The sequence below is a fragment of the Coffea arabica genome, chromosome 1c (assembly GCF_036785885.1).
Source record: "Coffea arabica cultivar ET-39 chromosome 1c, Coffea Arabica ET-39 HiFi, whole genome shotgun sequence".
Classification (NCBI taxonomy): Eukaryota; Viridiplantae; Streptophyta; class Magnoliopsida; order Gentianales; family Rubiaceae; genus Coffea; species Coffea arabica.
In genome coordinates, this window is record NC_092310.1 from 56,091,824 (window position 1) to 56,117,658 (window position 25,835).

The 25,835-nt window shown below is 37.9% G+C and overlaps 4 protein-coding genes and 1 non-coding gene across 5 annotated transcripts; all 5 read right to left on the reverse strand.

Annotated features, from left to right (window-relative positions):
• Positions 1 to 294: 294 nt before the first annotated feature.
• LOC113731497 (eukaryotic translation initiation factor 2 subunit beta-like) lies at positions 295 to 4,069 on the reverse strand. The gene is made up of 10 exons (XM_027256802.2): positions 3,786 to 4,069; positions 3,498 to 3,598; positions 3,079 to 3,187; positions 2,943 to 2,998; positions 2,795 to 2,849; positions 2,592 to 2,680; positions 2,253 to 2,398; positions 1,670 to 1,812; positions 1,352 to 1,437; positions 295 to 564 (listed from the first exon to the last, which is right to left on the reverse strand). The coding sequence occupies exons 2-10, from the start codon at positions 3,576 to 3,578 to the stop codon at positions 487 to 489; spliced, it is 843 nt and encodes a 280-aa protein (XP_027112603.1). The 5' UTR covers positions 3,579 to 3,598; positions 3,786 to 4,069; the 3' UTR covers positions 295 to 486.
• On the reverse strand, positions 766 to 849 carry LOC113687250 (small nucleolar RNA SNORD34). The gene has a single exon (XR_003447727.1). It is a non-coding gene; the product is annotated as a small nucleolar RNA SNORD34 (small nucleolar RNA).
• Positions 4,070 to 11,550: 7,481 nt separating the features above from the next.
• Positions 11,551 to 13,009, reverse strand: LOC113731506 (pathogenesis-related genes transcriptional activator PTI6). The gene is given in 2 exon segments (XM_027256813.2): positions 11,551 to 11,852; positions 11,854 to 13,009. Coding segments are annotated over 2 exon segments (741 nt in total). The 5' UTR covers positions 12,403 to 13,009; the 3' UTR covers positions 11,551 to 11,660.
• Positions 13,010 to 18,170: 5,161 nt separating this feature from the next.
• LOC113731515 (ubiquitin-conjugating enzyme E2-17 kDa) lies at positions 18,171 to 22,303 on the reverse strand. Its single transcript, XM_027256825.2, has 5 exons — positions 21,920 to 22,303; positions 21,531 to 21,635; positions 20,229 to 20,356; positions 19,445 to 19,549; positions 18,171 to 18,535 (listed from the first exon to the last, which is right to left on the reverse strand). Exons 2-5 carry the CDS (start codon positions 21,598 to 21,600, stop codon positions 18,392 to 18,394), a joined length of 447 nt encoding a protein of 148 aa, XP_027112626.1. The 5' UTR covers positions 21,601 to 21,635; positions 21,920 to 22,303; the 3' UTR covers positions 18,171 to 18,391.
• A 2,120-nt stretch (positions 22,304 to 24,423) lies between these two features.
• LOC113743056 (uncharacterized) lies at positions 24,424 to 25,748 on the reverse strand. The gene is made up of 2 exons (XM_027271126.2): positions 24,858 to 25,748; positions 24,424 to 24,786 (listed from the first exon to the last, which is right to left on the reverse strand). Exons 1-2 carry the CDS (start codon positions 25,673 to 25,675, stop codon positions 24,783 to 24,785), a joined length of 822 nt encoding a protein of 273 aa, XP_027126927.2. The 5' UTR covers positions 25,676 to 25,748; the 3' UTR covers positions 24,424 to 24,782.
• Positions 25,749 to 25,835: the final 87 nt, after the last annotated feature.

The following is a 25,835-nucleotide window of genomic DNA, read 5'->3' on the forward strand; positions in this document are numbered from 1 at the left end:
CACTTCTTTTTGGGCACCCTTTTAATGTTTTGTTGCAAAAATGCGGCAAGTAACCTCTTTTTTCTTTTGTTTTTTTAATGTCAGGATTATATATCAGCTAGCGCCGCGGAATATAAAAGCAATACGAGGAGCCAACCGCTGCTTTTCGATTTTCATATACAGAAGACTCTTTCATTCTATAATAATCAAGAAAACGAACAAAGCTTAGATGTGGATTATCCTCAACTGACCGATGTTCCTCCCTGATTATTAAGAAGCAAAAGCCCAGCGGCTGTTAGCATGCAGGGAGTGATCTGAACTTTCAACTTAAATGCAGTTTGCATAGCATATTAAAGTCGCACACTGTATATATATATATTTAACAATAACATTTCTTCTCAAAAAGCAAGATTCAAATGTTCGTAACATGAATTTACTCAAACAAGATTACTAGACAGACTTCAAAATTTTCAGAAAAGCCTTCCAGCCGAACATTAACAAGCCAACTCAAGTTCCAGCTTTCCGGCGACCAACACGAGCAACAAATCCTGCTTTAATTGGAGCAACTGACCTTCCAGAACCACACTGCAATGAAAAAACAGACGAGTAATTTCAGAAAGATATTCACAAGGCAATAGTAAAGAAGATAAAACACGAAAATAGGATAAACAAATCCATCCGGAGCTGTTCCTTAATTTTCACGAGTAACCAAAAGTTCATTGGGACTGCAATTCTGCAACCAAAAGTTGTGTCACTAATCTTAGACAAAAGTACTCGCATCTTCCACAAGGCCTCAGAACAGTCATATTCATCTAATCATAAAAAATGTATCAGACAATGTAGGCTCTTCGGAATACATCATTGGCCTTGTGTGACAAAAGCTGTCAGGATGATTTAAGTTTTCCAAAGAGCAGATGAGAACACAGACGATTTAAGAAACTCAAAAATCAATGACGTTCTCGACGCCCTACCACACACAGGCCCTCTTCTCCTCTACAATCACTCTACTCCACCTGCCCCTTGGGTGTTTGTTGGGGGGGGGGGGTTGTGGTGGTTTTGGGGGAGGAGAGAGAAAGTAAAGCTTCCAAAGTTTTGGATAAAAACAAGTTGCAGAGGCCTCAGAGCAAAATGCTCTTCAGGAAACACGATCAGACAATGCAGGCAAACACAAATCGTCACACACCCCAGCCCCAATTGGCAAACAGAAATGATAAGAAGTAACATGAATAATTAATATTCCAACTACAAGGAAAAGGACAAGTTATCAAAAGTAAAAGGTCTTGAAAGAGAAAATGCTTGGAAATTTCACAATTTAGAGTAGAACCCTATACCTACAAAAAGAGAGGGCGGCCAGGGGGAAACAATATCATACCTTTTCACATCTAAGGAAGAAGAGCCTGTTCTCCTTTGAAAGGATTGTATCGGGACTTTTGCACCCATTGCAAATGACATATTCATCTGTATATAAAATATATCGTCAGCAAAATCTCTGCAAATATTACAAAACTTGAACTAATATCCACTTGTTACAGAATATTAGGTGACCTTACAACCAGACCAATGTGACAGATTGCTTTAATTACTTTCCAGGATTGAATATCAGTAGGAGGTATCCACTTCTAAATTACAAATTGAACAATTTAATCTCACAATTGACTAGGCATGCCAGGTGGCAATGACAAGAACTTACTGACATATCGCCGCAAGATGCCCTCAAAATTTTTAGGCGCAAATCTTCCTTTAACAACAAGCCTTTGCTGTCCATCAAGTGACCCACTTGTACCCATTTCAGCCAGCAAGAAAGTCATGACATGCTCTGGTTGCCTATGCATCCTGTTCATAGATATCAACAAAACAAAGGCAACATTACTGACATATTGCACATTGACAGGTTCACTAGATATAAAGAGAGAACAAAAGAGACACCAAAGGAAATTTAAAAAGAAATAACATGGTGTTTCAGCTGATTCATAATAAATCAAACCTTCTACTGAAAAATAAAGCACAAAGCTCACAAATGAGAATTCATTACAAGCTAACTGTAATACATTTTGCAGCAAAAATTACTAGGACTACCATTTTGAGGCTACACAATAGGTTGATTAAGCAACTAATGAGTTCCCATTAAAAAAATGAATAGACAAGTGTGCAAGCGCTGCAGAATGACACAAGCAACTGAAGCACTATAAGGCAAGCATCCCCAATAAAAGAAGGGGGGGGGAGTACACAAGCGTTTTGTATGATGACATGTAATTTGGACAGATATAACGTACGTTTTGCAGAGGTCCATGAAATTCACGAAAACAGTTTTCTTGGTGCCTTCACGAAGAACCTGAGGAGGCCGCATTACTGTCCTCCGCCTGTCTCCAGCAAGCTCAGGATTATTCTCACGAAGAATGTTGAAAACTCTTCCCAGAAGCTGCAAAGTTTTAAATGAAATTACAGTAATGACAAAGAAAAGCATAGGAAAGCACAGTTAGATCTTAACATTAACATGAGCACTTGACCAAGATATTCCTTCAAAAAAAAAAGGGATTAGATCCCTTTTTCTATGTTCGATAATTATAAGAACATGAATGGCTGCAAATTGTGACTTAAAAAAAAAGAATCACCTCTTCATATTCATAATCTCGATCACTTCCCTCCCATGGATAGTGTTGCAGAACAATTCCTTCAGCTTCTTCATCCTCTCCGATTTGATCTACAAAAACACAGAAATGTTAACCGGTGGAACATGTACAAAAACTCGGACGGCTAGGACCCAACAGAATCTGAATTCTCTCCCACGTAGCAGTTTCAGAGAACAAGCATTTACCATCCAACTCATCTCCTGTGTTTTCCTTGTCATCATTCAATAGATCTGTATGTGCCTGCACCAATAATTTAAAGATGTCATGGTAGCTCGAGATACAATGTAATGTATATTAAATTGTTCAGATAAACATGGACAGCAGCATACTTACAGGTTTCTTCTTCTTTTTTTTCAAACCCGCAAATGTAGTTTCAAGGCCATCAGAAACTGCACGCATATGTCAACATTAGGGGAATAACAAAAAAAAAACCAGTGCACGGGTACCCTCCGAATGTGGAATAGTTTACCTGATAGGCTTTCAGTTTTTTCAGCCAACTCACTCACAGGATCATCAGCAGGATCTTGAATTACAACTTTCTTCTTTTTCTTCTTCTTTGTGGGATCAAAGGGGGCAATCTGCAAAAAAAGAGCTCAAGGATTTAATGAATTCACCTAAAAATCAATGGGAATCGAAAAGAGAAGCATCTTCCTTTACAGAGCTACTGATTTCAGCATAGAAACTAAGTACAATATTTCTTTCCGTTCCTCCGCAGCAAATAGTCACATACCAAGACGCGAACGCCAAAACCCTAATTGTCAGAGAGTGAAATCCCAACTTTGAAAATTATCTCACCTTTCAATTCGATAATATAACATAAAAAGAAACAAGCATTCAATTCGCCCGAGACATATATCTAAACAAACCCATGGAGCGAGAAAGACTTACATCCCCAGCCTCATCCTTGACTTCCTCCTGGGCGGTTGCCTCCTCCTGCACCGCCTCCTTATGATTTTCTTCCTCAGCCATATCGATTCTTTTTTTAAAACCTAAACAATCCAAAGAACGCAAAGGGCCGCAAGCGATTGCCCCCCAAAAAAAAATATTCCTTAATATAAAAGGATTCGCAGCGGGCTCAAACATTTCAGCATAAAATGAGCAGAAAAAAGAGCATAATATTCTCTTAATTTGGAATGAAATAGTGATGAAGCGCTGGAAAAGCCGAAGCGACGTTACCTGGCGATGGGGTTGAAGACTGTAGGTGTCGGGGAATGAATGTCCGGTTTGGGAGTCTTTGCGGCTGATTGCTGATTATCTCTTTCCTTTCGCGTTTCGGCTGTCGACTGCCTCCGAAGAACAGGGGGCCTTTTGTGCTTTGTAGGCGATTCTCTTTAGGGCTCCTACTATAGGGCCAACATACATGGGCCGTAAAAGTTGTTTTTCGTGGGCCTTGAAGGCTTGAACCAAAGACTGAAAGTTTTTCTTGGTATTTTCTCCATCGCAATTTCCTTTCATCTATTTGTAAAATTTGGCGTCGAGTATTTTGAGTTCAAATTAGGACTAAACCAAAAGATATCCAAGTCATTTGCGGTTCTTCAATTGCACAGCGATCTACCGCTTTTAAACGTTGAATTATTTTATTTGCCACCCCTGATAGAAGAAAACCAGCAGATCATCTGAACTTCAAATTCCTTTTTAAGTAATACTGTATATTTTACTATATAAAAAAAAAAAAAAAACAAGTACTCCATTATTATTATTTTTTATTTAATTTAAATGATTGGGTGCGGATTGTTTTTCTTTTTCCCCCACAGACCGGCGGACAAGATATTCTTCAGATGTTCGTCGTCACCAATACATCCTCCGGTCCGGACCATAGTGGCTCTCAGGAGTGGAGAGGGCTAACGTGACAGCGAAAGCAACCACATTCTTATCCATTATTAAAAAAAAAATGAAAAACGAAAAAATTAACACACCACTTCTTCCAAATTAGAAGGAAGCAATTAGTAGTGTTTGTTGCCACATTTTTGGAATCAAACAAAGCAATTAGTGTTAATGGGAGACCATTGACCCAAGGAATGCTTCTAAAAAAAAAAAAAAAAAAAATCTCCAAATCTGTCATAATCTACTGTTCATCTTCATCACCATAAATGAAATGGAGGGTGGTGAGTAGTTTATAATTTGATGAAGCAGACATCGCTGTGGGCTCCAAATCCAACATTTCTGCTCCCGAAAATTTAGGATAATCTGGTTTTGTTTTTCTCGTGGAGGATATACAACATGAGCTAAAAATGTTGGAATGGATTTTCATTGTCAAATCAAATCAAACGGTTCACCATTTTCGGGTCACGGACGTTACAGTACTCTAATTCTATATCTAGCGGGGGCGAATTTTGCCAGGAAGGGATACAGGATAACCCCAAGGGGTCACAGGATTGTTCTGCAGTAACTCCGTGAACATGGGACGAAACAAATAATCCTCGTAAATAATCCACCATTTCACAAATATTTTTCGTCTAGTGTTAATTAATGCTCGTAAAAGTAATTCTCACATTTTGCATCCGCCACTAATCACCAATATTTTAAAACAGGAAACAGAAAAGCAGAGCACGTACGTACAAATGAAACCATGAAGAGCAGCTCATAGTAATATTTATTAACTACCATCTTTGTTTGATTCACTCGTTCGTTAGGATCGATCATTTTTACTCATAATAAAATTACATAACGAAAGATATCTACACATATTTACATACGTAAAAAAAAAAAAAAGAGAATAAAACGGACGATGAAATCTATAGATTTTTCACTCGGTGAAGATTCTAACAAAATACAAAGCCTGGGAGGCCTTTTTGTTTTCGAGTGCATAATCTGGAATCGGTAATAACGAGACCCGGATTACATTATTACTCCCTCCCTCTTTTTATGACTGACGTTTAAGAAATTTGCTTTAATGTACTTTTTTCTGTCGTTTTATTATCGCTATACAGTATTAATTATTTTTTCACAATTTTACCCTTTTATCTCTCCTTTCCAATACAGGATTCTTAATTACTACTCCTAGTAATTATTGCTCCTATCTTTGTAACAACCCTAGTAATTAATGAGGGTACAAAAGGAAAGTAGCGTACAGATTTAAGTAATGAAAAACTTTTCTTAATTGATGTGCAAAATCTTAAACGTCAGTTATAAAAAAAAGGGAGGAAGTATTAAAGAAATGAAGAAAAATGAATTGATCTCCTTTATCAATAAAAGCACGAGTTTGATTGGGTGCAATCCTAATCGGCAATTTCGCTTAAACACCTTTATTTCTTTTTTTAAAATTTTTTACCATGATGGATTAATTAAGGTCCCCTCATAGGTCGTATCTCCAAAAAGATTCAACGAACATTATTGATTTTTTTTTTTTTCGGGTGGTTCTTGCAGTGAAAGGCGGCTTGAGAAGAATTCATGATTGGCTTGGCAATAAACGTATCCTCTATTTGTCGGCTTTATAATTACTACTACTAGTTAAAAGTCATTTGTGGCTATGGACCTACGGTGACTGTCGTTTTTTTTGGTTGGTTGACCTACATTAGGTGGTGGGACCCACCAAAAGCCGGAGCACATGTGGCTATTTCTGTCAATTAATATCAACCCGATTACATTCGGAACTGTTTAAAACCATTGATTGGTGACCACAGCCGCCGGTAGCCTGTTGAGTAGCATCAGCAAAGCTTTTGAGCCGGTCCACTGAATTTTGTCTATTTCCGCTGTTTCCCACTCAACTTACGATTTAAGTCTCACATTCCAGCAAACTGAGCTTTCTCCTCAAGTTTTGTTATGGACGTCCTTCTACTGAATTACTACCATATATGTTTTATTCACCTCGCGCAAGTATGACTTTTCCCAGCTTCAATATCAAGAAGAATTTTATTCACCTCACCCCTCTGTTTATGCTCACACCTTTGCAATCTATTTTATGTTTAATCTAGCATTTATCCCCTGCATTAGCCTGGAAAAATATTTATTGTAATTAGTTATAAATTGATGTGAGGCATAAATAATTCATCGACAATACTTATGTATATCATTTATATTTACACCAAAAAATTATTGTATTCCAAACATTTGATTTGCCATATTAGTTTTTAGAAACTGTTAAGTACAATGTAATAATAATCATTAAATAGTATAATTAAAAACATGTATTTTTTGAGATAGCATTTAAATTTTCTCATCAGTGTGATTATACACCTAGTCATATTCATTTTCAATTCAAGGCAACAAACAATAATAATAAAGCAATCTATATTTACATGAATGATTGACAACTTTGCATCAAAGTTAATAAATTTACCATTTTAATAGTTAAATCCACAGTTTAAAAAAAAAGTCACCACATGCATGTGGACAAAAAATAACTCAAGTTAATTAAAAGGGATAGAAGTTGTTATGAGAGAGAAAAATTATGAGTAAAATTGGTTGGAGGAGACTTATATGCAAAAATAAGTAAAACCCAAATATACATTGACTCATTAATGCACTTCAACTAGACATGTTATTTTGGAGAGAAAAATTAATTAATTGAATTCAGAACTTTCATTGGTTAGACGAAGTTGGCAAGCGACGACTTGTAATGTAAAGAAAGTCAAAATTTACTTTCTCTTTCTAGTATTATCTTTGACCAAGGATGGATTCAATTGCATTGATTTTCCTCGTGTTCCCAATGTCTTTGTGGGCATGAATACGAAGATTTACTGTTACTCCCTCCCTCCGTCCCACTTTGATAGTTTTATATTCCTTTTTTATCTATCCCAAATTGTAGTTCACTTTCCAATTGAAGAATGTAGTTATATTTTAATTTTTCTAAAATACCCTTATTCAATGTAAATAGTTGTTATTATAAACCTACCCTATTTAATGAGAGGTGATTCTTTTTTTACCATCAATTCAAGTTCCCATAAACTTGTATCATATTTAATGTGAGGATATTTTAGAAAAATAGCAATCTAAATTTACTTTTCCAACAAAGTTAACTACTTTTTCTTAAACTGTGTGAAAAAAAATAGGATTATCAAAGTGGGACGGAGGGAGTAGTATTAGTTTACGGCTACTTTTAGAATCCAAATTCATAGGAGCAAGGAGATAAATATAGCACATTAATACACACACACACACACATATATATATGGATGGACAATTGTACACAGAAGGATTGTGGGAGAAGAGAAACAAAATCAATGATTTTTATATGTAATTTTAGTTAAAAATGAGTACAACAAGACTCATCAACCCATGATGGTTTGGCACTTCAATAAAACTTTTAGTATGACAAGACTCTTGCAATATATCCCATTTAAATGTGTCAATTCCACTCGATTGCTATTTAAGACAGCTTGCATATCATGGAGTTATACTTCTCCATTTCTTCTGGTTTACCTTAATAGCTAGTTTGGATGTTTAGGTTAGACAAGAAAAGATGGGAAATGTTAAGTTATGAAAGAAAAGAAAAGAATAAAAGAAAGAGGAGATTTCAATGTTATTTGGAAGTTTTAGAAGGAAGTAAAGTGATTTTGGATATATATATATATGTGTGTCAATAAAATTTCATTCAATAAATTTGTGAGAATAAAATGGGTAATTTTTAAAAATTTTGTAAGCTTCCATCAGTTTTCCTTTGCTTTCCGCTCGTGTTTTGTCCAAACAAAAATTTTTTTTGGTGCGGTGCGGTAGCAGCACTTGACATACTTAAAAGTCCCAAACGTAATAAAATCCACCTTTCTCTCATTTCTTTTCAATTCCGTTGAAATCTCGACCCCCAGACCAGGTACAAGAGAATAGGATGAGTGTCCTGAAAGAAGCATGCAACAACACTGCAGCAGCTGTCAACAAGATGAGGCTAATTGCTTAGAATATATGTAAAAAAAATATAAAATCGCACAAATGTATCTCTGACACACACCAATTCTCATTTTATATCTGCCGTGCTGATTAGGCACGGTTGCAGAACTAATTGTCAGAAACTCTGCAAAAATGTCAATAGGTCAGTGGCCCACGATTTTTTTTTTTAATTAGCCTGTCCCCAGCCATACTGACTGGGCACGGCTGGGGACAGGCGGCCAAAAAAAAAAAAAAAAGGGCCAGCAAATGAGATATATTTGGGAACATGAATTTTGTAGCAAAAGTGAAACGAAAGGCCATACAAATTCACTGCACTAGCTGCCCTCTTTCTTACTTTCACTATTTTCTTTGCTATTTATTTCTTGGAAGAGATATCTAAACGATTTTATTGCACTAATCCTAATCAAAGATTTTGGTTTTATAAATTAAAGATTTTGCTGTGGAGTCTTATAACACTTAAGTTAGGAAGATCAAAATTTCAAAGTGGAAATGGAAGATTATTATATTTTTCAAACTGCAAATTAGTATAATTCTATGTACAATGAAAATTCAATGCTTGCTCAAATTTTTTGACGAACAACATGTGTAAGCTAATATATGAATATTTATATGTAAATTAAATGCAGTTTATACGCGACAAAATTCGTGAATAAGAATCCATATATGTAAAATTAATATACATTTTTTAATTTTTGCTAGTAATTAGATACATTTGTGACTAATTGGCATTCAAAGCTAAATTTTAATCACTGATTTTAATTTCTACAAGATGAAGATGGGTTTTAATTTCTTGGCATCCAAGCCACCTATAATTGTATCCATTACCTATTTAATAGGGTCATAAAACACACGAAAATTTTTTTAAAAAAAGTATCTACAGATATCATCAACGTTATTGTCACTTTTAAAGAGATATGGGGCATCAGTGCAGATGATTTACGGGAGTGCAATTAAAAGTCCAGTTCAGTTGCCACTGTCACTCATAACAAGTACTGGTACTCAACCACCTCTGAGCTTTGGTTTAGTACCCACGAAAAAGGACTACTATCCAGGTTCGAGTTTCATCCGTAGTGCAAAAATAAAAAATTTAAAATGGGTATCAGAACATTCCTTTAATTTTAGTTTTTACAGAATTTTTAGGTTCATTCTCCTATAAAATATGATAGATTAAGTTATATAAATATTAACGGTATCAGACAAAAAAAATACTAATACTCTAGACTCCCATTGTCACGAGTAAATATTGAAAAATTTTTTTTTTTTGGGGTGTCAACAAGTCTGAACGAGAATTTCGTCGCAGTTTAGACAGAGTCACACAATCAAGAAAAGCGGATGAAGATTTTCAAACTCTCGACACAAACAATGCAAAGATGGAAATGAGGCGCATTGGCGGGGAAGGATGGGTGCGGAAGTATATTAGTAGTATATTTTGTGTGGCAAAGATGAGCACTAGTCGCAAAAGGGCGGGCGGCAATATGGAAAAGCCGTTGCAGCAGCCTTGGGCGGTGGGTCCCTGACGGAGGATGGCACAACCATTCCTGGAGAATGGAGAAAGTTGGCGTTGGGAGGAAGATGGGCTCCGCTCCAACAGTGGTGGAAGTTTGTGGTCTGTTCTTTTTTGTTTTTTTTTTAGCTGTAAAGTGCGGTGTGTTTTAGTCAATGGGGAAATCACTCATCAGCAAGTAGAGTTCCATTTCGAAATCGTTCAAAAGGGGAGATTTATTTCAGAAAATTCAAAGTATGTAGAAGTTAGTTTTGCTGTCAAATCTGATGGTACTAGTTTTATGTTCTGGAGCAGGTGCAACTCCTAAGCTATTCATTCGGCTTTGAACATATCAGTAGTGTATCATGAAAAAGGAAATAGTAGGTAATTAGCAATGAACAGCAAAAAAATTTTACTCCCATGTAGCCGCCCGTGGAGCCGAATTTGTAACCGAGCATTGTCACGGCACGACCGCTCTCAAACGTGGCATTCTGACGCGTGAGGAGTTCCAGTAAACCCAGCAAGCAAATGCAATATACGGTTTCCTTATTTGTTTGTCAAACACGTGCCGGTGACCAAGTCACCATTCACCAATCAAATCCTACCTTTGCTCCCACAGCCACAACAGTGCCACCACCATCATCACCAACGGCAGTCCTCTCTCCCTCTGTTCCACAGCCAAGGAAGAGGATTCATCCAACAATTGATATAACCACTTTTTTTTTTTTTTTTTTTTAGGGTTTGTTTTTTTACTCCTAATAAGGAGTGTAGTACATGTATGTATTTGAACCCTCTCTTCACCTTCCTCGTAAAACTATAGCAGCACATTTGATTCTTTGATTAAACAAAATACAAAAATACATTTGATTGATTCTGCAAACTTTAGACCAGCCAGCCCGGAATGCCATTTGATTGATTTTCATTCGAGAGATACACATGATGATGATGATGATCTTTTGTCAAAATGAAAACAGCTGTCCCTGTCCCTACTGGCAAAAATTACTCCTGATTAGCTTTGCAACGCTAGGCGTGACATCCAAGAAGTCATCATCCATACTCTTGCAATTCTCAATCCTTTGAGGACAGAAGGATACGGCATACACAACACTTCTTCTTCGATTGATAGATATAGCACCTCTACTTCATCATTCATGTGATCTATCTATTATAAAATATACCAAAATGAGTATCAAAAAAAATATATATATACTAACAAAAAATCACACAGTAAAAGATAAACGACACCACAAACATCTCTGACATGGGACAAAAAACTTATAAATACTTTATAAACACCTCTAACAAAATTGCCGTCCGTCTTTCAAGGCTGGTGGATGACTCTCACACAGACACGTACTACGCTTTCTCACGCGACTATGAAGTATAAACGCTCCGTGTTCCCGCCAATATATATATATATATATATATATATGCCAACTTAACAATGACCCAACGAAAATTTTTTTTTTTTTGAAAAAAAAACCTCTAATTTGCATCTAATTACACAATTAGGCACCACATTCTTTTTTTCTCTTTTACATGACCAAACAGTCCACCAGAGAGCGCACTAAAGTTTGGATAATGAATATCTTATCTGACTTCAACCAGGAAATCATCGAAGTCAAACTCGCCGAATTCCTCGGCGTAATTTTTCCCTGACGGTTCCATCGGCGGCCAACTTAACGGGAAGTCAGCGCCCAAGCCCAGGTCGTCAAACTCCGGGAAGGGGAAATTACCAAACGGCGTCAAGCCGTCGCAGCAACGGAGAACCGAAGTGGCTGATGAAACGGCGTCGCTAGTTCCAATTCCAACCGAAACCTCTGTCTCCGTTTGACTAGTCGCATCATCATAACGGAGCACTGACGTGGGCGACAAAGCGACATATTCTGACGTGGCGCTTTCACTACTTTTGTCGCCCTGACACGTCCCACCGACCGTTTCCTTTATGGATTCTACGGGAAAGTTGGTCACAGCGTCAGGGCCTTTCAGCTTAACGGCGGCTCTATCATAAACGGAAGCCGCTTCTTCTGGAGTATCGTAAGTCCCAAGCCATACCCGTTTCCTCTTCGTCGGATCCCGGATCTCAGCCGCCCAACGACCCCACGGCCTTTGACGCACGCCCCTGAACTTCTTCCGGCTGCTGACGTCAGGTTCCGCCGGCGGAGTCAAACTCTGATGACTTCTCTTCCCATTCCTCGGCTGCTCGATTTTTGTTGTTTTAGGAGGTGGGCCAAAGTTAATTTCCTCCACGTGTCTCTTTACTCTCCGCACGTTCCTAGTTTCCTCTTCGTCATCGGAGGAGTCGGTGGCGTCGGCGTCGGTGTATATGATTCTCACAACTTTTTGCCGGACGACGGTCAAAGACTGGCCGGAGGGGGTGAGTGATCTCCGGTCGTCTATGGGCTTGTTTGTGGTAACAACATGTTCTGAAAACTTGACTCTTTGTCGAGAATACATTGGAGATTGAGGGCTGATGCCTATTTCCATGAACTATGCAGGGAAATCTTCTTCCCGAGCATCAAGAAGAAAAGGGATTGGTTGGTTTTGCTATCAAAAGAATATAAGAAAGCAGGAGAGCAAAACCACTGGGAGGAAAGGAGGGTGGTTTTATAGAGGGGTTTATGAGTGAGTGAGGAGTGAACAGACTTTGGAAAAGGGGCAAAGGAAGTAAATAGGAGTTCTCAGTAAGAGGAGGTGGTGAAAGAAATCGACACAGCGATATTTAGCAAATGGCGGTTTGGTGACAGTAAAGGACAGGGAGAGAAAAAGGGGACCTGAGTGCTGGCTGGCCGCAGCTTAGCAGTTGGCTTATGTTGTTTTTGGAGGGAAACAAAATAAGTAACACAGACAGACACAGAGTATCAGTATTGTACTCTGCGGTTTTACAACTCTTTGCTCAAAGATTCCCATACCCCTTTTTATCTCTCTCTCTCTCTTGTTTGTTTTCCCTTGTTCCTACCCCTTTGATGTCGCAGCTCCGAACGGGATGCATCGGCTCAGTTTTTAAAGGGGCAGGAGAGAGAGAGAGAGAGAGAAGAGCAAGGAAAACCAAGAGCAGTGGACTGCGGCCCAGTGTGTCTGTATATTATAGTCCACGGGTCTCAACTATGGAGACTTGTGTGCAATGAAGTCTTGTGTCCAAAAGGACTTTGTTTGGATTGTGTTTTATTTGGAATATTTTTACTATAACACTTTTTGTGATGTGATGTGTGTGAGATAAAAAGGTAATTGGAAAGATAAAAAAGTGTATTGAAAATTGTAATGATGATGTAAGCAGATAAAATTGGGGAAATAAAACACAATCCAAACAAACCCAATTAATTTATTGAAAATACATAAACTACAATTTAGAAATTCTCTAATCGAGGATTGTTCTCAAATGATTGATTTTTTTAACACTTGTAATGTTTACACTTGTTTTTCAAAACTGAAAAAAAAAACCTTAAAAATCAAAAGTAACAAATTACGTGTTTCTGAATTCTAATTATGGCATTAAATGACCAGAAGCAATAAAAGAGTAAACTTATACTCCCTCCGTTCCACTTTGATAGTCCTAATTTTTTCACACAGTTTTAAAAAAAAAGTTAACTTTGTTGGAATAATCAATTTAGGTAGCTATTTTTCTAAAATATTCTCACATTAATTAGAGTACAACTTTATAAAAATTTGAATTAATAGGAAAAAAAGAATCAACTCTTGGGCTGGTGGCCACCACCAAGCCCTTAAGGCTTTGGTGGGGTGGGAGGTAAGGATTCAAATCCGGTGGTGGTTCTATCCCTCGTAGGTTCAGTTGAACCTCCCCCCGAGTTAGAGTAGGAGCAGGGATGACAATTAACAAAAAAAAAAAAAAAAAATTAGACTACTAACTTTCAGGGTGGATTTCGGTTTAACCCTTCAACGTATATCAAAATATCAATTTAACTTGAATCGTTTTTAGCTCATTCTAATCATATTTGGAAGATTGAAAATAGCAACAACAAAATCCTTTTTTTTTTTCAGATTAGAAGAGCGATACTTTATCCTTTACAGCTCATCTAGGCGAGAAGTTAATTGTTTTAAAGTCTCTGAAAAAATAGACTAGAGGTTTCAATTTATCACTAAAGTTTAGTCAAATATTATTGACCAAATATTAAATGAGAGGAGTTCTTATTCGGAACAAAATTTTCACTTCGAAAAGCTTAATTGATACTTAATCACATTCAAGAGTTGAATGAACCATTCGATCGACTTTGAAAGGACAAATCAAAATTCACCCGAATTTTTATTACACACTCAGATTCTTTCTCTTTCACTAATGGGGAGTCAGCAAAGGAAGTCGACTAATAACGGACTAATCTAATACTAGTGGTTCTAGCCTTCTAGGACAGTGGTAACGTCGGACGTAAGGTGGTGGAATTTCGCGGGAGGAGACTACAGCTGGCATTTTGTTGACGTGTCAAAGGATTCCTCTGATTCAAGGAAAATCTAACCAAATTCCTAGATTTCGCCCTGGCTTTTACCAAAGAAGCAGTAAGGTTTCGTTTGGGTTCTGTTGACTTTAAATAAAAATAATAATTGGAAGGAAATATCCTAGAAGGCGGCTGCCGCTTCCCACTGCCACCACGTCTTTGAAGTTTGAACCGATGGTGTATTATGCCACGGGGTGGGCCCGGCCCCGGTAGGGGGCGCAAATGCGTGGTCTGGCAGTGCACGCTAGATTCCCTCAGCTTCCCGCTAAATATTTATTCATGTTTACTACTACTGGTGCTTTGCTTCAGGCCCTATACTGGATTGTTTCCAGAGTTAGATATCAACCCTTGTCATCTTCCACGGAAGATAACGAAATGTGTGTTTTGACGGCCAGTTCATTTTATAGCTCGTACTAAACCTTGCAATTTAAAAATTTCTGATGCACTAAAAACAAAAATGTGTAAGGGAAAATTTTTTTTTTTTTTAAAAAAAAGGGGGAAATTGGGCCTTGTTTGGAAAGGAATTTTCTACAAAAAAAAAAGAAAAAATCTCTATATTTTTCACAAACATATTTTTCAATTAATTTTTTATCTCATATATATTAAATCGTTATAATAAATTTTTTTTACCAAAAAAAAAAACTCCATAAAATTGGAATTCAAACACGAGTTCTTGCCACAGTCTCGTGGACCACGACTCGTGTCCTTGACCAAATTTGCTTTTGCTTGGCAGACCGGAACGTTAGAAAGGTAAGTACACAGAAGTTTCCATGGGCTGGCGTTTCCCATAATTCAAAGGATATCTCTATTAGACAAGAGGACCAGTTTTTCCTGGACTTCATAAATCCTTCCCCAAAAGTCTTCATTTGTACGCTCACTCCTACCATCATCGGAGTAAACAATAGAAGAGTCTCATCGAAGAATTAGTGCACAATAGAGTCTCATCACTTAATTTGGGACGGTAGGATAGAATTATCTACCCTAGATTTAATTTTATCATCCAAGATTATTTTCTTTATCTAGCTAACTCGCATTCCAAATTATAGGCTGCATGTACACAAATTTTCATCTTTCGTGCACCCATCCTAAAAGAGAAAGCATAATTGCATTATTCGGCTTGGGATGTCGAGCATGCAAGAGGACCTCCTGCAACCGGTGACTTGGGGGAGCTGTTTCAATAAATTTACTTTAAAAAATCAGGAAGGAAAAAAAAACTGTAGAGAAGAATATCACTCACGGGAAGGACTTTAATTGAGCGAAAAGGCCACTCGAGAAGTTGGTCTTTTTCTTCTAGCTTGAAGAATAAGCAAAGGAAGAAGACCCCATTTGGGTACATGGGACGGCACATGATACATTGGCGTTAGCAATTATGCATCATGTTGTAAGTAAGTAAGATATAGACTCATTGCTTGTCAACCAAGCTATAATTATTTTCGGCTGCCGCCTGAGATATTGCTGCCATCTACTACTTAATTCTGCTCTACGGTCTTCTCGGACCAAAAAGTATGAAGGAAAAAGATGAAGTAAACCACACATTCAACTACTCCAGCACAAATTCGAGGCAGGAGCAGGAGGAATCGACACGTGTTTTGGTTGTGGATTCTGTGACAATTTAGGCACCAGAATTCAACTCTTATCACCACCAAATTGCAAGCACCACCATCCGGCAAATGAGGCCCTTCCCTTCCCTTCCTCTAATAATGGATTGCATTTACGGGTCGGGTCACGATCGGCCTTCAAATCACCTAACCCTTGCACAAAACGCTCAGCTCACATGATCGAGCCGTCATCATCAGACGAAATTATCATGCTTGATCAAGAATTGCTGCTGCTTAACGCCAGGCATATGTTCGTTAGTCTAACAAATACACTTACTATGTTTAAGGCACTAATCTTCAAGAGGATTAGTATGAGATTAGTAGTGCCATTTTCCCTAATGTTTAAACGTTACTGTCATTCTAGGGCTACATCCCCATCCCCATCCCCGCCACCAACAAATCCCCCAAATAATGTGATACGTTCAATCTGTTCCTTTCCTTCGATGTAGACGGCACCAAAGATACTACTGTCCCAGATGATTAAAATGAGCTCTCAAGGATGCACAGGCGGAGCCAAAGCTTTAGAGTTGGATGAGCAAGACTATAAAAAGATGTACGTACGCGAGAGGTGATATCTTCTTCATTTTTTTTTTTTTTTATAAAAAAAGAGTAGATAATAAACGAAGTACAACTGAAATTAAAAGGAATAATCAGTCAAGTACAACTAACTCATCAGTTACAAAAGATGAAATCCAGGAGTAGAAGTCAAAATGGGCGATCATAATCAAATAATAGTTATAATTGGGTCAATTCATTTCTGCTGATTTAATAAATTGACCAATTCATAATAGATACGAGCATATCTAATTATCTATGATTTTTTATTTACCGATTACCTATTTAGTAATAACCATTATCATGCGTAGCAGGTCTTACAAGATTTTGTTCTATATTTATAAGTTTAAAATGAGTCACACCCTGAACAAATGATGAGATTACATCCTATGTAAAATCGGCTCATACAATTTTTTGACAACCATTTGGGCCCCTGGTCCAACTGGCCAGAGCCATCAAGTGTTCAACTTCCGCCGATCCCCTCCAAAATATAGGTGGTGGCTGCCAACAAATCAATTTATATGAACTTTGATGGGAGGTTTGACAGACTTTTGGGCCTAGAGAGGAGAATTCGAAAGCAGGACAAAAAGCTGCCAAATGCGGAGAATGAGAGGATTTTTGTCAGGTTCAGAGACGCCGCTTTTACGATGCATTTCCCTTGTCCCAAAGGAAACACAATTCACATGATTGAACTCAGTGGCGAATGCAGTGAGGACAGGACATCACCACTCTCTCTCTCTCTCTCTCTCTCTCTCGTCATTGGCTTGGGATAAACGCTTCCGTTTACACTCACGAGTCAAGTAGAGACAACATGTGCAGCACGTGGTAGGATTATATGTTCGTAGCCTTTAATCCACGTTTACCCACTAAAAGTAAAGGATTTTAGCCTGGCAACAAATTCTCTCTACTCACCACATCCATATCCTGCCTGGCTAATTTGTATCGTTCTTCACATCTCTATCAAAATGATAGACAGCACTTTATGAAGCAAAGGCCAGCAAAACCCAAGTACCACCACCACCATCCCCCCCCCCCCCCCCCCCCCAAAAAAAAGAAAAAAAAGAAGAGCTGTCGTACATTGTATCTTGCAGAATTTTTGTAGTGATCGTCCAACATTAGATTGTACTAGTAATCTACGACTAGGATTGACAAGGGTAATCACTTGACTTGTTTGGTCCTCAGGATGTTTCCCTCTGATTTTTCGCAGACGAGTTTTTTGGTCCTCCGGAAGTATCCCTCTGATTTCGCACGTCCAGTTCGTCTCCTTGGTCATCCCCAAGATTTTTTCGCTCTCTTTATCCTCCTGTCAAAAATTGGGTGCAGAATGAGCCCCAAGTCAAGGCTCAAATCATCTCCTCCACTCAACTAAAAGTCAGTCATGGGGAACAATCCGCCATGATCGCCTAGATAGTGAAGATCCTATACTTCATATGATCGCAGGACGGTTGACCCAACATAATACCTGCAAAAGTTTAGCATCTCAAAGCTTTCATCACAGTGTAAGAATTCATCCTAAAGAAAGCACAATGCAAGATGCCCACATAGCTTATGCAGGCTATCAGGATCTTATAGACCGAACCTGAACCAAACCAAACATGTAACAGCAACTGCCACGAAAGGGAAACGGAACAAATCAGACTGCCATATTATCCACTTGACAACAAGAAGGGAATATCATTACATTACAATTTCTTCCATTTCTAATATAGCCTCCAAATCAATATTCACATTACAGAAAATTACGTTGCTTGCCAACCTCATTTAAGGATGAATTAATTCAGTTTCTTGACATCAATTTTATTTTTCAACCAAGCACAATGAAAAACACTTGAAAGGTTACAAAGTTTTTCAGGCATGCCAGGTCCTGCTTCAACACTATCCCATGGCATACTTCTGAGTCCAGCTGCGAGCAGTGGCCTCGTACTTAGCCCTGTCAGTCTTGTACATGTGAGCAATCTCGGGCACCAAGGGGTCATCAGGGTTTGGATCCGTCAACAAGGAACAGATGGAAAGTAGGACCTGCCACGAAATTTCCAAATAGGTCAAAAAAGATGCAATTTCAGGCTAGTTAAAACCAAATCTACATCTTAAAAGGAAGCCACGCTGTTGCAGATCCTATGATATATGCCAAAGAAACTACTATTTGAGTTTCAAACATGAAGAAACTTGGTATGAATTCATGGCATAACCTTGAAAAGAATTTGCAAAACTACGTTACATGCACAAGAAATCAAGCATGATGTGTTAATAAGTCATTCAGCCAAGAACTAATGCGCTTTTAAAATTTACTGTAAGAACAATATCATTGAGTTGCTGGTGCTTCTACGACAAAGCCTACATATTGGTGGATACCTAAATTAGACTAAATTAAACCTGCTCTGACAACAGCCTCTCATGTTTCTCAGAAGTTCAGCCTCCTGAGTTTGTCAGAAGTTTATCTGAATTGTGATTGACAACAGCCTCTTAGAATCAGATTGACGATAATAGACCAAATTATATAAAAACATCTAATTTCAGATGAAAACAACTCACTTAATTACAGACACCCAAAAAGAGAAAGTTTGAAGTCCAGTATAAGGTGGCTGCATCCTACCTTGTTATATACAAACATATATACTTCAAAAACTTTTCAATTACTTCCAAGCATGTTGCAAGAGTTTATGTAGAGTTAAATGGTAAATGCAAGCTTCCATCCAAAGAAAACCAGATCTTAATTCCCAACTCTTTTAAACTGACGCACTGTTAGCCTTTCTTATTTGTTTCCACTCTCTGTGCTCAGCTAATTTCACAAGGTAAGACATGTTACATGAGAACCGAGGTTCAAAAAAACAGCTGTACACAGTCCATGGATATGCACATAAACCATATAAATTAGTACAGAAACGTGAAATGAAAACAACAGCAGACAAAAAAAGACATAATTCAAACCTTTGATATGGTTAGTGCCGGACTCCACTGCTCTTTAAGAATGTCCAGACATATACTTCCATTGCTGTTAATATTTGGGTGGAAAACCTTAGTCCTAAATGCAACCTGTAGTGCACAAAGTTTGTAAGGTCACACAGCAGTGCAAAAGCATGCAAAGAAATTTGAAACGCAAGAAATTCTTGTAGTTAGAAAAGAATGCACATGCTATTCTACCAATGCACATACGGCACACAACTGCTGTCCGTAACTGTGATCATGGAGTGAAAACTTAACAAACCACCAACCTTGACTAAAAATAAGGCCCATGAACAAGCAATAAACAATTTTCAATCACTGAAAATATCAGCCCACTACAAGGTCGGTCATTGATGAAAGCTAGTGAGACATGTCTCTAAGCACCCTATACATTTCAAGTAGGGGAAGAAAAATAAATTCCCTAAAGTTATGCAGTTATGAAACATCCCCACCTCCCTAATATCTAAAAAGAAAAGAAAGACATTTCGGTATAGGACGGTGACAGTTCCATCTCTCATAAAAGCTTATGATTTGACATCAGTGATGTTTGACAGGCAGTCCTACTTGGCTGTTCCACTCACATCAGACACCGCCAAGATCCCCAAAGTGATGAATTCTGAATCATTATTTTCCCTTTGTTTCTTTTTAATTTGGGCAGGGGACCAATTGTGCATTCAGCAGTGAATACTTCTTCCAAATACACTTAAATCAGTAAGTGCTCTATATCATAAGATATCAGTGGAATATAATAAAGGACCAATCATCATACCTTTGGGGGCTTAAATGGGTAATCCGGGGGAAAGTGAATAGAAACTAGAAAAACACCTCCTGCGTAAGGACTATCAGCAGGTCCCATAATAGTTGCTTGCCAATGGAACATATCTTCAGCCACTGGACCTGCATTAGTGCAGCACCAATAGTGAGATTAATAGTTTGGCTCAATAAAATGAAAAACACACGTCAATAGTGATGACAATTAAAAATATTCCAAATCTTGATAGAAACATTTGTTAACTCTGACCACCCTACCCTATAATTTTGATGACACATGCCAGCAAATGCATCATCCGTAGAAACGATAAGTGATAACATACAAATGATGCATCGGAACAAAATCATAGTGGATCTATAAATCAAAACAAGAAATGTCCAACAAGGGCAAAAGAGGCAAACAAGTACTAATACTTTGGAGCCAGAGTTCAGAGTTCAAAAGAGCCAGAGTTCAGATAATTTCATGAGAAATTATAATTTAACACGAGACAGCTTTGGCCACATAAACATAAATAACAGTCTGAAAAAAGCTTAAAAACCATTCCTTTACAGATGAGAGTATGCCAATGTCAAAAATTCCTCCTCTTTGACATGAAATTTAGTATAAATAAAATCAGAAACATAATTGGAATGGTTTGAATATATTCAACAACTTGTCCAAAAGGAAAGTACATCAAATAGTCACACACGCATCAGGGGCATCATCACACCACTCAAATTCGGGCATGTCATAACTTAAAAGAGTCTATACAATGCACACAAAGACTAAACTTTGCCGGGAGTATTGATTGAATTGATCAGACAGTAAATCAAATTTTGAAGACTATTTTATCTTCCAACAGTCTAATTAGCTATCATTTAGATGATTGCACTCTGTGGTCATTATGTAAGACCCCATCAACTGTAAGACCCCATCAACAAATTTAACCGGCCATACTACTGAAAAAAACCTCAAGGAACGCTCTAATCAGATAAGTACGAAAGAAGCTAGGCAGGATCTGAAGCACACTTTGAAGACCAAGCAGAGCAAAACAAACAAACATCTTTAACCAAGGCAAAGCTCCCAAATCAGCTATATGAGGTAGCATTCAGCTGGTCAGAGCCAAAGCCCCCAAATCAGCCATATGAGGTAGCATTCAGATAGTTTTATTTATTCGAGTGTCGAAACTCGTACATATCAACTGCCAACAAAATTACAAAATCAGAAAAGGTAATAAGTAGATAAAAATAGATACTTGATCCATCTAACAGGTAAACTACTAAGAGAACAAAGAGGAAGAGACAAAAGGATAAAACGTACCAGCACTACACGATGTGGGAGGATCCTTCTGCAAATCCTTGAGCTCCTTCAATATCCGTTTTGATGCCATCACTTAAATCTTAACTTCCAACTTCAGATCAGAACCTATGCCAGCAAAAATAAAAGTTCATTAAGCACAACAAAGACCCAAAATAAATAAATCGATAAATAAAACTCTTTCAAGGCTTAAAAAAAAATATATATATATACACACACACACAAAGGCCATTCAAAACAAAGACCCCATCAGAAAACAGAAAAGGACAGTCAACCCCGGACGACCGTCGAGGCAAATGAATGAACAAATTGCGAGATCTAAACACATCCCTCGCAACATAAAAATCTAAAACATGGGTTCTTAAACAAAAGATTGAAGGAACAAAGGAAACCTGAGGAAGGAGAAGCGTGCGGCGGGGAGGGTGGGGGGAAGAACTTGGACACACGGAGAATGCAGAGACGAATAAAGAAGAAGCAGAGGAAGAGCAGAAGAAAGAGGATATATTGAATGAATTATTGATGATTGAGGGAAAGGGTTAGAATATATTCTCAACGGTGTCGAAAGATATAAAATTTTAGCTAATCACAGTAGCGTCACTCCTAAAAGATAGATAAATATAAAACAAAAAGTAAATAAATAAATGTGGAATTAGCAGTAGAAAAAGGAGGGCAGGGCTGCCCGGAAGGGAAGAGGGGGTCCAATTTGATATTCTAGAATTTTGGAGGTGCAGTCGTAATTGGCGTACAATCAACGGCACCCCTCTCTCTACCTTTATACGTTACCACTAATCCCCGAAAGACAACAACTAACAACTGCTACTAATTGAGACTAGGGGCCGCCCCCCAGTCCCATCCCCTGCAATTGGTTTGTAGAATTCTTTCTTCTCACCGCTTTAGGAGTGCCGGAGACTCGCTGCGGCGACTTTTACCCTTCCGCAGTCGGCTGGTTTCGAGGTTTTACTGCTGCAATAACACATTTTATCATTATTGTCCGGATTCTGGTTCTTCTCCTCTTCTTTTATTAAAACTGTAAGGGTAAAAAACAAAAAAAAACTCGGTGATAAATCTAATACACAGAAAAGTTCCTTACGATTTTAAAATATACAATACGACATCTCATATTTTGAACTAAATTATAAAGGTGACGGAATTCGTTAAGTTTAACGGAAATGACTTATTGAAATCTAAAAAAAAAAAATTTATACCTAATTTTTATCAAATATACCCATTCTACCCCTTAACCCTCAATTCTCTCTATTTAGAGAATAAAACAAATAATTTTTTTGAATTGTCTTTTGCTTAATTATATCAAGACATTTTGGTCATTTCATTCATTTCCATTAAGTTTAACAGGTTCAGTCACATTTACAATTTAGTTCAAAATATGAGGGATCGTGTTGTATATTTTGAAATTACGGAAGACTTCTCTGTGTATTAGGTTTACCACAAGGGTTTTTTTTATTTTTTAGCCAAAATGTAATTGTCCGAGTCAAAATAGTAAAAGGACAAATTGAACCGAGTAACAACTAACAACAGAACAGAGATGTTGCCCATAATGTCTAGCTCCTCGTATTAGGGGATTCTTAACAGAATATTTCTCTATTATTGGATTTCTTAAGCTAGATTCTTGAATATGTGCACAGGCGTATTACCTCAGCTCCTCGTCCCCATTCTCCGATACAAAATAATCCCCTTGTATTTAGTGTACTATTGTTCATTCGTTTGATAAGTAGAGTTCAACGAGTAATTGTTTTATTTGTAATGCGATCCGTACTCGATAATCAGTAGATCAGTATTAAGTACACATACAGGTGTTTGATAAGTTTCACTAGGGCGTAAATTTGAGGGGGGTTTTATTCTTTTTTAATATAGAAAAAGGCAGATTTGATTTTTGCATTGGGGGAAGTTCTGCCAATGATATAGAGGAATAGGGTGCAAACGAATCGACTAGTTCGCGAACATGCTCGGTCAAAACTCGGTTTCGAGCTCGCCTTGACCGAGTTCGAGCAACTCGAGTTACTTAACGAGTGGAGTTCGAACTTAATATGTGAAGTTCGAAAGTTCATTGAACTTAATCGAGCTTCAATAAATATGTTTTTTTTTAAATTTTTTTATTTATTAGTATGATAAATCTATTTTGTCCTTTGTTTAAAATTATATTAAATATAAATTGATACTTCTTAATCTCGATTAGACTCGATTGGACTCAATTGAACTCGATAAACATGAGCTCGAGTTCGAAGTCAAGTAATACAAAATAAAATCGAGCTCGAGCTTAACTTTTAAGAGATCGACGAGTTTGAACTCGAATTTGAGTCTAAGTTTTTAAACTCTAGTCAAGATCAGGATTAGACAGTACAATTGTTAAAATTTTTCCTTTTATCCTTGTAAATTTGACGAGCTCAAATCGATTCGATTACACCCGAGAGAGAGAGGAGACAGAGAGGACCCTAGTCAAAATGAATATAAAGAGTTGAAGATGTTAGTGTAGCGGACAAACTGGGCCGCGACTAATGAATACGCTGGAGCTGATTGGCAAAAGCTGTAACTGATTCAAACTGAGCTGTGATTGAATCTGTCAAAGGTTAACCCCAATTTGGACCGTGATAGAAACGAGAAGAAAATAGCAAAGACAGTTGCAAACAGAATTGTACTATCTGAGAATAACACGGAGAGAAGAATAAATTTGGTAACTTTGTTGTAATCCACGTGTGATGAAATATATGATGAATGGTGTTGATTTTTGAAAACTAGTTTTTAAATTAATTTTATTGGAACGTAACACAGAGGAATTCTTCCAACATAACGGAGCCTAGTTCTTTTGTATTTGGCTATTAACTCCTTTATTGCACGGAGTTTTTTTTTTTTTTTTTTTTTTTTGGGGGGGGGGGGGGTTTCGTATTACAATTTGTTTTAGCCTCATCATGCTACCTAATTGCTAATATAACATTTGATTACCAAAACTAGAGAGAAAGAACAAAATTTGCAGAGCAGAGGAAGAAAAACTAGGAGAATTTTCTTGTTATACATTCGATCTGCCTCCATAAAAAATATCCAAAGAAAAGAAGACTATGCCCGGCGACAGCTCAGAGAGGAAAGAAGGGAGCAGGGCTGCCTACAAGCGTTACTCAAGAAAAGATAATCCAACCCTTCCTGGAATATATTATTAATCATCTAAACAAACATTCAACACAGCCAATGCCTCACCAATTCTTGCATCTTTTGCCTTCGCAAAGGATCAAGTCATCATCATCATCAACTGCGCAAATTGGAGAAAATAAGTCCATGAGCTCCAAAATGGACGAAAAGATACAAGCTCTAATGAGTTACCTGACGGGGGTCATTTTGACCTGACATTTGGGCACTTCTCCACTGTCGAGTAACCCCTGATAGATGTCCTCGCAGAGGACTTTGAAAGGGAAGCCCGGCATCTTATGTCCATTAATGACATAATGTACAACACCTCCAACGATCACGTTCATAAGAATTTGGTGATTTTGGGATTTCTGTTTCAGGTCCTTAGCATCAGCCTCTGTGACGGGTTCCTTTTGAAGCTGAGCATGCAACTTCAACCGTGCGGAATTCTGAGGTTTCTGTTCCATATCTGGAAGATGCACCTTGCCTAAGTCGATGTCCTGAGAGGACAAATCAGCAGTCAACGAGGTATAAAACACCGGCATTATCCCATTCTTGTTGGTGGCGTTCAGGTCTACTTGGATATCCGTGGTTAAGAATGTAGTATCAGAACTTTTGGTCGTGGAAATATCAAGCCTGTTAATCTGGAGCCTCTGGAAATGGAATTCTGGCATGTTGGATTGGAAGAAGGAGAAGAATATGGCTCCAACAATGAGAAACATCACGACCAATATGCCTACGATGAGGGAAGCCCATGCGCAGCAGATGTTGCAGCCGGAGTTGCGGGGTGGCGTATTGTTTCTCTGACCTTCGACGTCGATCACAAAAGATCGAGGGGATTCAGATTGCTTGAGAGTCGACTCGTTAAATGAAACGCGGCGAGACAGGTTCCTTTGAGGGCGTTGGTTGCCCGATGGCTGGGATTGACCACCTCTGGAATTATTAGCAGCCAAACCCGCCATTGCGAAACAAGCTCCAAGACTACTCCCTTCGCGGAGGGAGAAATTCAGCATTCATAGTTTTACCAGAGATATTGGATCGGGATTATGTCTGCAGCAACAGAGTTCCTTTTTCTCTCCTAACGTATAGGAACACCGCACAGCTATTTTAAGTAAATTAAAGGTTTGAGAAGAAGAATAATTGAACAAAAGTAACAAACCAATCTCGGAAGAA